A 16,156-nucleotide genomic window follows, 5' to 3' on the forward strand; every position below is an offset into this window, starting at 1 on the left:
AATCCCGCGGGATGCCTCCGCACTCTCTGATTGGTGCAATACTAGCGAGTATTTCCCAGTCCTGTGATTGGAGTAACAATTTCAGAAAATTACTGTGGAAAGCGGAACACCACGGTCATCTCAGGCCAATCAGTGTACTGCGGATTGCATGCGGAAATGTGCAAGTTATGCGTACATCCACAATTATAGCTTACATTAAATATAGCAGCATTAACCGGCCAATCGGATTCTCTACCAATCTGGAGCAATTATAGGCCCTAGCAACCAGATCCTAGCTACCTATCACAGGCTATCCCTCCCCTCTTGTATATAAGAGAGGTGAGACTGTCAGCCATTTTGTGGGTTCAGTGAGGAGGAGGATATTGAGGGAGACAGTGTGCTGCATTGTGCTGCAGAGAATCAGTTGTGTGTGGATTGGGTTGTGTGACAGAATCTGGTGAGTTGAGATAGTGAGTGAGTGAGGAGTGAGTAGACAGACAGATTGTAGTGCACTAGTGAGTGAGAAGGAGGAGTTTGCTGAAGTTAGTGTGATACAGCAGAAAGTCAGATGTGAGTGTAGAGAGGCCTAGTGACAGTGAGAGAGGGTGTGCTGTAGTGTGACAGAGAGAGCAGAGGCAGCTTGTAGTGTAGTGCAGGGATGGATCTGTACTGTCACCAGCCGCCCCCTGACCAACAGCATCTTCTCCAACATCCCCTCCCCCCTTCTCTTCAGTATTGGAAGGCAGATAACCCCCCTCTTCAGTATAGTTAGCCAACTGCTCCCCCGTCCCACAGCAAGACAGGAAGCCAGACACTCCCCCACTTGCAGCACAGGTAGCCAGATGCACCCCCCCCCTTGTAGTATAGATGGCCAGATGTTTCCCCCCCTCGCCCCTAAAAGCTTAGGTAGCTTGATAGTCCCATCCCCATTACGCAACAGCTCCCCCCACAGCAGCACCACCAGTCACTCACCTCTCCTCCTGCCTCCAGCACCAAAACTTCCTCTTTCCCTCATTCCCATCATTAGCCACCACCTCTCACCTGTGGCTTGTCGGCACATTACTGGTGAATTACGATAGGAAACACCAGAAGCAGAAAGAGATGCACAGCGGTAGCTGATGATTGAGGAGGGGAAGAGGAAGCTTTGGCGCTGGAGGAGAGCGGAGGGGTGAGTGACTGGCGGTGCTGCTATATGGAGGAGGGAGGTGGGAAACATCTGGCGAGTGACGCTATGCCCACAAGACCAGGCAGTTCCGGTTGCCCGCAGCTATTGTGAAGTACTGAAACAATGAAGCAAGGCGGGCAGCCACAGACCAGGTCTGGCAAGCAGCCACACACACTACACAGCCAGCCACAGGCAACAGCAGGAGAGTTCTGCAGTCACACGCTCACCCGATCTCTCCCTGCACTGCAAGCTTGCAACTGAAAATTCAATTGCTAACTGCACATTAACAGCCCACTGCCCAACTGCCTTTGCTCCTGTGTCACCCTAGGCCATGACCTATGTGACCTGGGCTTTAATCTGGCCCTGGTGTAGTGAGTGACTAGTGAGTGAGGAAGGTGGTTTGTTTTACAGTGTAGTCAGTGATAGTGAGTGAGCGTTAAAAGGGAGCGGAAATATGAGGTATACGGCGGCTGCCATATTTATTTCCTTTTAATCAATACCAGTTGCCTGGAAGCCCTGCTGGTCTATTTCTCTGCAGTAGTATCTGAATCAAACCAGAAACAAGCATGCAGCTAGTCTTGTCAGATCTGACAATGTCAGAAACACCTGATCTGCTGCATGCTTGTTCAGGGGTTATGGCTAATAGTATTAGAGGCAGAGGATCAGCAGGAGGGCCTGGCAACTGGCATTGCTGAGATGGAAATAAATATGGCGCCTCCATATCCCTCTCACTTCAGTTGTCCTTTAAGCCCCCACACACACTCTCAACTGCGGACTTTTATGTAGCACAATTATCAAACAACTTTTGTTGTGAAACAAGTTGAACAACGAAAAAAAGTTGCATGCTATTGTTCAAAGAACTGATAAGACTGATAAGCCGTCAATCCAATTGTTGTGCTAGATCCACACCATACAATTTTTTGACAGATTTGCCTGCCCGGTCGAATATTTACAGCATGTCCAATCTGAAGATCAATTGATTTTTTTAAGCGATTTTCTGACCGATTTCTGTCGAAACTGATGGAAATCGCTCAGAAAATCGCTAAAAAAAAATCAATCGATCTTCAGATCAGACATGCTGGAAATATTTGATCAGCCAAGCAAATCTGGCAAGAAATTGTATGGTGTGGGTCAAACATTGGATTGACGGTTTATCAGTCTTATCAGTTTTTTGACCAATAGCATGCAATTTTTTTTCTGGGTTGTTCAACTTGTTTCACAACAAAAGTTGTTTGATAATTGTGCTGCATATTAGACTGCTGTTGTGTGTGTGTGTTTGTGTGTGTGTGGGGGCTTTACTGTAGTCTGTTTATCTTTTTATTTTATTATTTATTTTTTTATATCTTTTATTTAAAATTTGATATAATTTATTTTTTTTAAATATATTTTGATTTGAATTTTATTTGATTAGAAAGTTTCAGTGTTCTTTTTATCTAATTTTTATTCTCCATTTCATTTATTTTAATTCTTTTTTATTTTCTTTTTATCAGGGCTGTGGAGTCGGCACAAAAATCCACCAACTCCGACTCCTCAGTTTAGGATTCCACCGACTCCTCGACTTCTCTAATTTGCATATTACAATCTTGTTGATTGAAAGTATGTAACATGAAAGTCGTCTCTTAACTGCCAACGCTTAGGAATTTTAAAAGACAATTTAAGTGAGAAGGACATGGAGACTGCCATATTTATTCCCTTTAGTCACAGACTAAAACTAGTCCTTTGTAAGAATACTTGTAAAAAGTACAGACCGGAACAAAGAAATCTATCAGGCCCTAGGCCAGGGCTTTTTAACCTGTGGTACGCGTACCACTAGTGGTACTTTGCTGTTGGCCAGGTGGTACACTCCAAGCTTGCCTGTCACTTAATTGCTTGCCTGCCTGCTGCTTGTCCTGGTCCTGTCTTGCTCCTTGCTGTGCTGCCCTGCGACATACGGAGACAGCCAGGCGAATGGTGCACAATGACGGCAGGTATACTTCAAATACAGAAGTAGTATACTTAAAATACTGGAAGTGAACAGTGTAATCACTTTATTGTATTTGAAGCATACGTGCCAACACTGTGTACCGTTCACCTGGCTATCTCTGCACTGCGGCCAGATTACCACTGATCTGAGGTCTGAACTATTCCGCAGGGCAGCATTGCAAGGAGCGAGCAAGGGAGAACCAAACTTTGTGGTGAGTCACTGCCCAGCTCTCTGGAGGAGGGGGGAGGCTACCGATATTGGCTGTCTACCTGCAGATTGACAGTAATGGCAATCTGTAGGCTATCAACATAAATTGAATCCTTTTCCCCACCAATGCCTCCTGCAATTCGCCTCCCATATGCGCTTCTTTTCTTAAAGTGTACCTGTAAGAAAAAAGTGCCCCTGGGAGGTACTTACCTCGTGAGGGGGAAGCCTCCGGGAACCCCCGAAGATCTCCTTCTCTGTGCGAGCACATGCACAGCAGCGACTTTCCGCTAGGGGTCCGGTTGAGACAGCTGAGCCTGATCAGGTTAGATCTACTGCGCAAGCATACTGGTGGGACATGAAATTTTTCAGGCAATACAAGTGGTACAGTTAGTGAAAAGGTTGAAAAGCCCTGTACTAGGCAATGTGACTGTGGGTACATGTAAGAGTGATGTGCAGGTACTCTGCAGGGGAATGAGGAGATTCTTCCTCTATTACACATTCTTCATGCACAATCTGAACCATGTTTATGGGTGATAGACAACACCTCTGTGTTCAATGTGCACAACATTCTCAGTGGATTCCCTGAAGCTCTGTGGGGAGTGCATATGTATAGTACTAATGTGTAAAAGTAAACCTGAGAGATGAAATTAAAGTTTTATACATACCTGGGGCTTCCTCCAGCCCCCTTCAGGCTAATCATTTCCTTGCTGTCCTCCTCCGCCACCTGGATCTTCTGCTATGAGTCCAGGTACTTGAGCCAGTCTGGCGTAGTGCGCATGCACACACTCCGCCGCCAGGAGCGTACTACACCTGCGCAGCACGAATTGCACAGGTGCAGAATGCTCCTGGCTGTGGAAGCGGCAAGTGGCCGGACTGCGCTAACTGGCTGAATTACGGGGACTCATAGCAGAAGATCCAGGTGGTGGAGGAGGACAGCGAGGGACTGATTGGCCTGAAGGGAGCTGGAGGAAGCCCTAGGTATGTATAACACTTTTCTTTTCATCTGTCTCAGGTAGCCTTTAATTCGTAGTCACCAAACCAAATTTTAACAACATAGCAAATTATTTGATTTCATGAGCAAAGAGAGTGCATACATTTGCATAAACCAGAATCAATGCAGAATTATTTCCATCTCATTGACCATCTCTATTAGTGACACGGCTACACATCAGGCTTTATACTTACAGCATAGATGTTATTTAGTATATATAAGAGATTCCTGTGTACACATCATATATACTGTACAGTCACAATCAGATATGTATCGTATTTCTGACTTTAAAAATATGGGGACTGCTTTATTGAAGCAGCACAAGTAACTCATTTTGATTGGTTTATTTCATTTTTGTGGACAAAGCACAGCTATTACTGTATATATAAATTATTTATGATGACTATTATCTGATAAATAGAACATTTTATCATATTTTCTATTTTATTTACAATTTAAATTCATTAGGAGTCTGAGTAATTTTTCCCGACTCCGACTCCAGGCACCCAAAATTGCTCCGACTCCACAGCCCTGCTTTTTATCTCACTTTTTATTTTAATTTTTGATTTTTTTCTGTACTTCAGTCTAAATTTTTTTATCTTCATAAAAAAGAATTCACAGGTCAGCAGTGGACAGAGTGTGTCAGGAGGAGAAGCAGCAGCAAGAGGCCCCTCTCGTCTTCCTCTAGCCATCACTCTGTGCATCATGTGCAGCCTGCCCAGTCCCACTGCACGCCAACCCACTCTGCACACCAGGCTGGAAGCAGCATCCAGACCTCATCAGCTGTCTCCTCCCCCCAGTTTGTCGCCCAGCACCAGGCCTCTCTCCCCGAAATGATGGCACGGAAGAGGCCTCTCACCCCAACTGACCCAACAGTGATCCGCAACAATGGGCTCCGGGTAAGATTGTTGGCCCAACAGCTCCTGCCCTATCAGCTGGTGGAAAGTGCACCCTTCCGCCAGCTGATGTGCTGTTTGGTGCCACAATGGTGGATCCCCAGCCTCCATTATTTTACCAGGGCTGCCATCCCAGCCCCACCAGCATGTAGTGGAATGTGTATCCTGGTTGTTGGACCATGCAGTCGGCAGCAGGGTGCGCCTCACTACAGATGCCTGAGGGCCCTTTCACACTGGCACAGCGCGGTGCCACATTTCTGCCGCAGCCTACCGCTAGGGCAATGTTAGTCTATGGGGTCTTCCATACCGACGTGGTGCGGCACAATGCGATGGAAGTGATGTTTTGCCTCATCCCTGATGCAAGTGCATACCTGCGTTACCGTGCAGCTCTTGCGGCGGACCGGAAGTCATGTAAGTCTATGGAGACGCACGGGTTTTTAAACTGACCGCCACATTTTGACACGCTGCGCATGCAAAGAAGCGTATTTAAGCAAAACGAATCTGCGCACGTGATTGCTTCACCAACAGGAAGTGAGTGTCACTTCCTGCTTGGCCATCTGCCAGACAGGAATTACCGTGTACTAACGTGGTAATCCCTGAAGGCCTGTTGTTGGCGGTGCGGCCCCCAGGGGGTCAAGAAGAGGCCAGTCTAACTCCCTTCTGCCCCCTCCTTTGTCCCAGGTAGTGTTGGGTGTAATGACCTGTAATTTATGGATAACTGTAATGACAAGTTGTAATTGCGGCCTACAGCACCATAGTCATAATCCGTAATACACCGCGGTTACAAATTCTGACTACGAGTGTAATCAGCTGTAATCACAACTTCGAGTCCATTACGGAAGTGCATTTTTAATCAGAATATCTCTAGCAACCAATAGGAATGAGCGGAGCTCTGGACACACCCTTCCCTATATAAGGCGGATGCCATCTTGGATTATCTCCTTGCTGTTACTCAGTGCTGTGTGAGAGGTTGTGCTGGAGAGACCAGTGCTGTGTATTTGCATTTTTGTGATAGATTTGTGCTCATTAGAGACTCACTGAACCTGTGATTGATAGTTTAGTGACTCAGTTAGAGAGTTAGCTTACTAATTGTTAGCTTTGTCATTCAGTTAGAGAGTTAGCTTACTGCGCATTTATTGGCTAACTTGGAAGAAAAGCTCTGACTTGGGCTATTGCTGGGGGAAATTTTGTCACTTGGTGTGGGGACAGCTTTTACTGTATTTATTATGTTGTGCACTATTTTCTCCAGACGACGCCCTATACAAGGGTGAAACAATTGTTGAGAGCACTGTATATATACTTAGGCACCTTGGCACCCACTGCATATTGTATACCCCAGTTTCCTTCTGTGAAGGCGCATTACCTATCATTGTGACCCCTATGGGGTCACTTTTTTTAGTGCGGCCACATCCTACATAGAACTGTGTGCACAATACCAATGCCCTGAGATGAGGGTAAGGTACACCCAGTACAGCCGCAATGCGTGATTTGCATAGGTAATACAATTAACCTAGAGGCAATAGGACTGTATTTCAGGTCTTTAGTGGCGATACCGGGGACGAGATAGCTACACTCCACTGTGTGTACAATCCAGTGGGGGGGATCAGCAACGACCCTCGCCCCTTAGTATTGACACCAGTACCATTGACCATACAAAGCGCGGTCCACTTGTCCTCATTCTGTGATACAGCAAATCTTCCATATGTTTAGATGCGACTTCATCTTACATATGGGATAGTCTCATTTTGAGACTAATTTTGATACTTTTTGGTCGAGTCCTGTGGGCAGTGTGTAATTGATTAACTTAGAAGAAAAGGAGTAAGCTTTCAGCTATGAAGCCTTCCTCAGACTCGACTCCTGTATACTGACAACATGTAGAGCACACAGCTTATATGCACTGGACATTAAAAGGAGATACATTTATCACTTACCAATGCTCATCCCAGTAATAATGTCCTCTTCTTCCTTTTTACTTGTTCTTATTATGTCACTCTCCTCCATAGACTGCTCATCACTCCTCACATAGACCTCTCCTTCTTCTTCTTTAATTGGTTCCATCCTGCCACCCTCCTCCATATACTGCTGATCACTCCTCACATAGGTCTCTTCTTCTTCCTCTTTAATTGTCCCCGTCACGCCACGCTTCTCCATAGACTGCTGATCACTCCTCACATATGTATCTTCTTCTTCCTCTTTAATCGTCCTTATCATGCCACCCTCCTCCATAGACTGCTGATCACCCCTCACATATGTATCTTCTTCTTCCTCTTTAATCGTCCTTATCATGCCACCCTCCTCCACAGACTGCTGATCACTCCTCACATAGGCCTCTCCTTGTTCCTCCTTAATTGTCTGCATCATGCCACCCTCCTCCGTAGATTGTTGATCACTCATCACATAGGTCTCTCCTTCTTCAAATGTAATCATTTCACCCTCCTCCATAGACTGCTGATCACTCCTCATATATGTAATTTGCTCTTTAAGGTCAGATCTCAGTTCTGAAATGGATAACAAATTATAGCTGTAAGATATCAAATAATCAAAGCACAGAAAAGAACATACATTGCTAGGGGTTGATAATATCCCATAAGCTGTGGTATCTGCGCATTTAGCACCACAGTCCTCTCTCCCAGTGTGCCTTGCTCATCATCTGGCGCTTCTCTCCTCCTCTCCATGCACACATTCCTGGGAGGTTACAGCAGTGCCGGCAGCGGTAGATGGATGAGGATGTGAAGAGAGAACAGCTGGAGATATAGGAAGATAAGAGCTGAGGCCTGCAGCTAATTAGCTATGAATTATCGTTACTTACTCAGGGCTGTGGAGTCGGAGCAATTTTGGGTACCCAGAGTCGGAGTTGGAGTCGGTGATTTCATAAACTGAGGAGTCGGAGCCGGGAGTCGGATGATTTTGTACAAAATCCACAGCTCTGGTAAGTATTGGACTCAGGAGTCGGAGTCGAGGAGTCAGAGCCATTTTGGGTACCCGGAGTTGGAGGTTTTATAAACTGAGGGGTCGGAAGTTGTTTTGTACTGACTCCACAGCCCTGCTTATGATGAACTGGGCAGATGGGACTGCAGCTCCATATACTGACCCTACCTGTCCATCACCTACTAACCCCAAACCATCCAAGAGACATAGCAACAAATCTCCCAGCTGGGACAGTGCCAGTACTAGGACAGAAGCAGCAGAGGCCCCCCAACCACTCTCTCCAGCTGCAGCCTCCATCTTCTCTGCCTGTCCTACCATCATCTTTGTGCAGACTCCAACCTCACCCACTGTGGGCCACCCAACACCAGTGGCTCCTGGCTGCACATTGGCATCTTCTCATCGGAGATACAATGCAGTGTTCTCCTCAGAATTTTTTTTCCAGCCGGTTGGCATGAAAAAGTAGCTGGGTGGGTCGGCACTGGTAAATATGGTGGCGTGCGTAAGTTACCAGAGCACGCTATGCTGCACTACCGCAACATAGCGTACGCTCGTCTCTCTATCTCTGTCCACTTTTACAGTTTAGTTTCCAGTTGCATTGGTCACGGGGTATTGCAGATAGTGTGCAGGGGCCACATATAATGATTTATTAAAGGAAATGTCAGAGGAGTTAAAAACAAAGATCTACTTACCCAGGCCAACGTAGGGGATCCCGGGACACCAGAGCTCCGGCGAGGTCACATGACGGCTGCCAGGGACTGGAGGAAGTAAACCTTTGTTTTTTAACACCTAGGAAATTTCCTTTAATATACTATGATTATTATAGGTGGCCCTTGCACACTATCTGCAATATCCCACCATGCCCCCATTTACCTCTCAGCCCCCCTTCCGATATCGTACACATAAAATCATATCCATGGTCAGCCAGTGTCAGTGAACATCACAGCCTGCATATAGAATCTGATTCAGCTTCAGCCGTCAGTGAACTGTGCGCATACCTCTGTCTCCATACACGTCTCTGCACAGCTCACAGACACACGGCTCTGCAGTCCGCGGCCAGCGCTAATGGTCACGCCTCTTATGCGCTGAGCCAATCAAAGTACGAGCTCGCCGGGAAGCGCAAGATCTCATGCACAGAGGAGAAGCACCGCATCCTGACAGCTGGGCACTTGTCAGCGACGAGCGGGGCTCACTGTGACAGTGACACAGTGTCATCAACCGGGTAATGTATTTTACTTGGACGCGGTGATAGCGTGGCATGCAATCTCACCAGCCGGGCTGTAATTAAATTTACCCGGGATCTCCGTCCGGCTGATTGATCCTGGGGAGAACACAGCAATGGATATAGTCATATGATGCACCTGTCTCATCTGCTGAAAATGGATGCAATGCATAGATCCTGCTCCTTCAGGACCTCCCTCCCCTGAGACCTCCACTGAGCCACAACAACTCTATTGTACAACATTGTATTTATGACTGTAGCTATGAACAGCTGCTGGGAAATGCTATCAGGGAAAGTTTCCCTCTTCACAGGGAAGAGATACCGGCCTGCCTTCCATAATGGCTGGGATAAACATGAAACACCTCTGACAGCACAAGAAGTGAGGGAAATCCAGAGATAAGGTAACACAGAGAGTGTGCATACGTGTGAGGCACCAGCTGGAGGTGGGAGCTGCTCCACGAGGATCTTATGGGCTCAGTATTCCATGGCATACAAGATCAGCCAATCACAGCTCTGCACTATTCACAGATTATATTATTCTCTATGTCTCCCTCCCTAAGGGGCTATTATGTAAACTAACCCACCACATAGATACTTTGCAGCATTCTCAGGAATAAAGGCAGACTACCCTAACAATAAAAATACTACTCCCTGCAAGCTCTCTCCATAGAGATGCATGCGCCTGGATTACTGCTCACACCCTTTATATCACAAAAAATTCACCCTTTTCCGCGGTATAGAATTCAGACATCTCTCCACATTTCACTCCAGCCATTAAGCCTCATCTACACATGTAGATGAGGCGGCGATCCGGCGGCTCGATTAGCCTCTTCCGCGTACCCGCCGCGTCCCCGCTCGATTCGATTCCCCGCCGGCGCGACTTATCTTCCGCTCGATTCCCTGCCATTGTCCCCTCGGGGGAGCGAGCAGGGAATCGGCGGTGGGGAGATCCATCCTGTCGGATCTTATCAATCGAGCCGCATCAGCGGCTCGATTGATAAGGAACATCGCCGCCGCATCTATGCATGTAGATGCGGCTTTAAAGACATAGCAATGGAGCTCAAGGGGTGGTCTGACTGGTGGCTGGTCTGATGGATGACTAATGTCTGGAAGACTTGGGAAGCCATCATAAAGGCATTAGGAGGCACCCAGGTGTGTATAAAACTGAGTTTAAAACAAATAATAGAGAAAAAGGGGAGGTAGCTTACCTAAATAACGATACATTCATATATAAATATAATTAATTTTTAATAAGCACAGGCAACGAGTTTCATAAGTCTCTGCCCACTTCATCGGGACAAATAAAGTGCTGAAGGGTTTCAAAAGCCAGGTGCATCAAGTAGTCGCTCTACCCAAGGTAACAAGGCAGACGTGCCCCCAGTATAAGGTAGTCCCCCTCCCCAGTATAGATAGCCACTATTAGGCAGCCCACCATCCCCATTACAGATAGCCGGATGTATCCCCAGAACTAGGCAGCCCCCCAACCTCAGATTAGATATCACAATGTACCCTGTGTATTAAGCAGTACCCCTAATCAGGTTAGATAGCCATTAGGCATTATCCCCTCAAATATAGGCAGATGTACCCCCAGTATTAGGATACCCCCCTCCCAAGCTAGATAGCAAGACGTAACCCAAGTAACGATAGCCAAATATATCCCAAGCAGTCTCTCTTCTCAGTACAGCCACATGTGCCCCCAGACCCTTTCCCCAAGTCAGACAGGCAGCCTCCTCCCCAGTATAGGCAGATGTACCCCCAGTATTAGGTAGTCTCCCAAATATGCAGAGTCATAACTCTGAAGTGTTCAGGGAGGGGTGGGGGCAGGCACACCCTCAGGGATGTACTCCCCGAGACTGGTGCCCCCTGAGCCTCTGCCCTGACGACTACCCAAAATTACTAATACCCCAGGAGGAAGCTGAAAACTGTGGTCTGGATACGGCTACACTGCAGGGTAATACGGCAATGCTGGAGGCAGAATAGGCTATACAGGGGTAAATGCCAGCACTGGAGGGATATGGCTATATTCAATATATATCTTCTCTTGTCTCTGTGATGTGACTGAATTATTACTAGGGAGGTGAGATCCGACCCATAATCTATGGTACATGTAGGGGGAGCAATAGAAAACTGGCAAACTAGTCACAGCAGTTATATATAAGTCTCATCAAGGGGGATGATCAGGATAGTGACAGGTGTACTATGTCCTCCTCTGTAACAAAGCATGCCCACCCCAAACCTCACCTCTGCTCTGCTCCATATACAACAAGATTCACACAATTACCTCCTCCAGCCGCGTGTTCTCTCACCTCCTGCTGCAACTTCTCTTCCTGCTGTTACATCACTTCCTGTTTTTGGATTAATCTCCTCCTTTCTGTGCGTTCCACGTGGGAGAGGTGTGGGAGCGGCACCTTGTGGTGAATAAGCTAACTGCAAGCTCTTTTTTGTGGAATCACCTGCATTCAGCATTTGAATGCTGTTGTTATTATTATTATTATTATTATTATTATTATTATTATTATTATTATTATTATTATTATTATTAATAATAATCACAGCACATCTGCCTTATCTTCATCACCTTCTATTATCATTACTAGCTCATGTTTGCCAGTTGGACATTTCTCAGGTTGAACACTGACAATTTCAATGTATTTTGCTAATTCTACATAGCAGAAAACACACACAAAATCAAACTCAGTAAAAGACTATGGGCTGCATTCCAAATCACAGTGCTTTTCCTTTTTTTTTGTACCATTTTAAAATCGTACATGTTGGATCTTCCCACATAGTGCAGTTTTAATACAGTGCTTTCCTATGGCGAAATATGCATGTGTTTTGCAATACATATATATATATATATATATATATATATATATATATATATATATATATATATATATAAATATATATATATATATATTTATGTATGTATATATATATATATATACTAGCTGATGACCCGGCGTTACCTGGGTATGTATGTGGCTGGTGTTTGGCTCCTCCCACTTTTTCTAACCCTAACACACAATTACTCAATGACCAAGTTTGTGAACTTTGGGTTCTTTGGCATCAATAATTTGTATATTCCCATAGAAATTAAAAAAATCAGACTGGCTGTTTGTGGCTACATCCCTCTCCAGCATTTGAACCCCAGTCACCCAATGACCAACTGTAGCAGGTTTGAGGCATCTGCTATCAACAGTGTAAAAATAGCAGCAATTTAGATATTCCCCTTGAAAATGAAAAGGTGAATTTTGATTGGCTATTATAGGCTCCACCCACTTCCCTGAATATTAATCTCAGTCACCCAATGACCATCTGGGCAAAGTTTGAGAACCCTGCCATAAAAAGTGTAAAAAGGGCTCCAGTTTATATTTTCCCAGTGAAGTTAGTTTTTGGCTCTGCCCACTTTTTGTAACCTGGACACAAAGTCACTCAATGACCAAGTTTGTGAGCTTTGGGGTCTTTGGCATCAATAATTTGTATTTTCCCAGTGAAATGAAACAAATTTGATTGTCTGTTTGTGGCTTCACCCCCTTTTCAGAATTTGAACCCCAGTGATCCAATGACCAACTGTACCAGGTTTGAGGCTTGTGCAATTAACAGTGCAAGAATTGCAGCAATTTTAATATTCCCCTTGACAATCAACCGGTGAATTTTGTTTGATTTTTTTAGGCTACACTCACTTTTCTGAATATTAATCCCAGTCACCCAGTAACCCACTGTGCAAAGTTTGAGAACCCTGCCATTAACACTGAAGAAGGGCTGCAGTTTACATTTTCCCAGGGAAATCCATTTTTGTCTCCACCCAGTTTTTTGTAACTGTCACGGACGATTGCGGGGACGCAGGCGCGTCCTGGAACCGCCCGTGAAGAAAAGAACGATCGCACTCGATTCCTGCATCGATTGCGCTTCAAATCGATACAATCCGGGTTGAGTGTGTAGGGGCAGCTGCAGTCTTTTCTCAGCAGAGAGAGAGCCCCAGCCTAAATGCTGGTTGGCCCTTTTGATATGCTAATGAGCCTGGGCCCAGAGAGTCCCTGGCTTCAAGCTGTGCTGATGGACCATCCATCAGGTATAAGGTGACAAACACCATGACAGAACCAATTTAGAGTGAGGAAACTCAGACACTCTGACTCCTTTTCCCAGCAGGGAGCCGACATGTGGCTTGCTGCTGCCAACTTCAAAGAACCTTTGCCTGGGAATGACCTGGTATAAATCCCAGGGGTCTCTCATATTCCATAAACTGCTATATGTATCATATTTTCTGTGTTGCCAGGCTGGCAGACCCTCCAAACTAACAGAGCAGGTAGGGCCCTGCCTGGCGTTGGTTCTGAGAACATTTCAGAACCTTCTGAGGTAAAGACTGCCCGTTAGGCAGTTCAACAGTGCCCTAATGGTACCACAGGGGTCCCACCCCTCATGTTTGGTATCAGACTGCTGGGTACATCGAGGCAGACCTGAAAATATTAGTAAATCTGCCCTGACCTGTACGGTTCTGTGAGATAGAGCCCATATATGGTTAAGGCATGATTTCTGGTCTCCAGGACAAGGGCAGGACTCATCTCATGTTCTAAGGGGGTGTGTGGGCCCGCCCTCACTCCCTCCTACTGAAGCAGGGGCATAAGAATGGCTGAGGACCCAAACTCAGGGTCCTCCACACTGAAACATCTTGCACTCATCAGATGCCAGCTTGAGGATATGCTGGCATCCACCTGGTCTGAACTCTGAACTCTGGACTTTGAAACCAAGGACTTTATGATTCTTCCCACAATAAGGACATCTTTCCAGGAACTAAGTATTTTTCTCCCTTCTTTTATTTTTCATACTGGCTATTACTGTTTTCATAATTGTTGATTTTCATAATTGTCTGTATATATTAATTATTTATATTGCGTGAATAAACGACTTCCCCAAGTCATTCACTGTTTCGCTACCCTGCTTATCAGCACACACAGAAATGATCCCGGGTCTCTGAAGATACGCTACTGTTTGTTTGTTGTTGGCTAGACAGAATATCGTGTGTTTAACCGTTTTATTCGCAGGATTAGTCAGTCAGTTAGTGGGCCCCACGGTCCCATAGTAACCGCGGTGGTGGCAGTTTACTCTGAACCAGTAGGTGACGTTGTAATCACCCGTGTCTCACAGGCTCCCTTCTGAGTTGTCTGCGGCTAATTCTTAACGGTTCCTGCGCATTGACTGCGACCAGAGTTCGCACGATCTGTGCGCTGGCACCGTTTAGAAGGCTAAGTGCGGTCAGCCACTGAGGGCTCTTGTGACAGTGTTAGGCAGCGGTTGGGATCTGTGTTGTGCTGAAAGTATCTGCGATAGCGCTAGCGCTATCGAGAAACGAACTAATTCGTTGGTGTAGCTGGAAGGCAATATATTTTTTATATATACAGAGAGACTGTGTAGCCAGTACCCCTTCCCCAAAGTTTTATTTTATTTGGCATGGAAATGTCCGGGAACTACCAGAACATGTGCCTAGCAGACCTGGAAAATCTTTGCGAAGAGAGGGGCATTGGCATCCTCCGCAAGACAAAACGGGACCTGATAGCAGACTTGTCCAGATGGGATGCCCAGCAACTGCGGGAGCCGGGAGTGTCCGCTGAGGTGGATACCAGCCCATCTGACAATCAAGGGGAACCAGAGGCTGAAGATCTTAGGCGTACAGAGGTTGAGCATCCTGCGGGCCCTGTTGCAACAGTTACGCCAGAGACTGTCAGTATGGACCCCAATCCCAGAGTTTCTGACATTACTCGCCCGGAACTGGCCAGTACTGGACTGTCCATGGGTGCTGACCCGGTAATGCAGCAGGCATTACAAAAGCTGATGGAGACTGACCTGGACAAGTACATGCAGTACATGGAAGCACGAGAGGAACGGGAGCGCCAATCTGCAGAACGCAAAGCTGCTGCTGCTGAACGCCACGCGGAGAGGGATGCCGCAGAGGCGCGGGAGAGACGACAGCATGAGCTCAACATGGCAAAGGTGCAACAGGCCAGCCGGAGTTCACCGCCCAGCCTCCCTGCTGAAGGAGCTGCAGCACCCGTAAGTGCAAAATTTAAATTTGCTAATATTGAAAAAGACACTGACATTGACTTGTTTTTGCGGTCTTTTGAAAAAGCATGCCGTCAGTATCGTCTGTCCCAAGACCAGTGGGCCAGACATCTGACACCGTTGCTGCGCTACAAAGCGCTTGATGCTTTCGCAGAATTGCCTGCGGAAAAGGATAATGATTATGCTGCTATAAAAGACGCTATCATTACTAAGTACCAGCTGACGCCAGAAGCCTATCGGAAAAAGTTTAGGGCCTGGCAGAAAAAGCCTTCTGATTCGTACCGAGATGTGGCCAGCAGCTTGCTCACCACACTCCGGCAGTGGACTCTAGGCCTCACCAAAGGGTCTTATGATGTCCTGGAGGACTTGATAGTCCTGGAACAATTTCTGAACATTTGCCCTGCTGATGTACGACAATTTGTGCTAGAACGCAAGCCGGCTTCAGCAACTGTCACTGCAGACCTTGCTGAGACTTTTGCAACTACCCGGGTGGCTGATACACGCAGAACTGTCCCATCCAGCTGGAGAGGAGGTCAGCCCAATACTCTGGCAGACTCTCCTGCCCCTGTGAGCCGTCCGCCACAGAGGCCACCCAGCGCAGCTGCTGCACCCAGGCCTGCAGCGCCTGGAGAGGTCACCTGTCACTACTGCCGCCAGCCCGGACACATGAAATTCGACTGTCCGGAGCGGAGACAGACACCACCAGCACCTGGATCATCTGCATCACCTGTACCTCACCCACAGCAGA

The 16,156-nt window shown here is 46.6% G+C and overlaps 1 protein-coding gene across 1 annotated transcript in view; it reads right to left on the minus strand.

The window, feature by feature from the left end:
• The window catches only part of LOC137525342 (uncharacterized), a 244,791-nt gene that overhangs the window by 187,920 nt on the left and 40,715 nt on the right, over nt 1-16,156 (minus strand). The window contains exons 4-5 of the mRNA XM_068246396.1: nt 11,630-11,675; nt 7,133-7,699 (exon numbers count right to left, since the gene is read on the minus strand). Of these exons, the coding sequence (XP_068102497.1) occupies nt 7,133-7,699; nt 11,630-11,675 (613 nt within the window). The remainder of the gene's footprint in view (nt 1-7,132; nt 7,700-11,629; nt 11,676-16,156) is intronic.

The sequence above is a fragment of the Hyperolius riggenbachi genome, chromosome 7 (assembly GCF_040937935.1).
Source record: "Hyperolius riggenbachi isolate aHypRig1 chromosome 7, aHypRig1.pri, whole genome shotgun sequence".
Classification (NCBI taxonomy): domain Eukaryota; kingdom Metazoa; phylum Chordata; class Amphibia; order Anura; family Hyperoliidae; genus Hyperolius; species Hyperolius riggenbachi.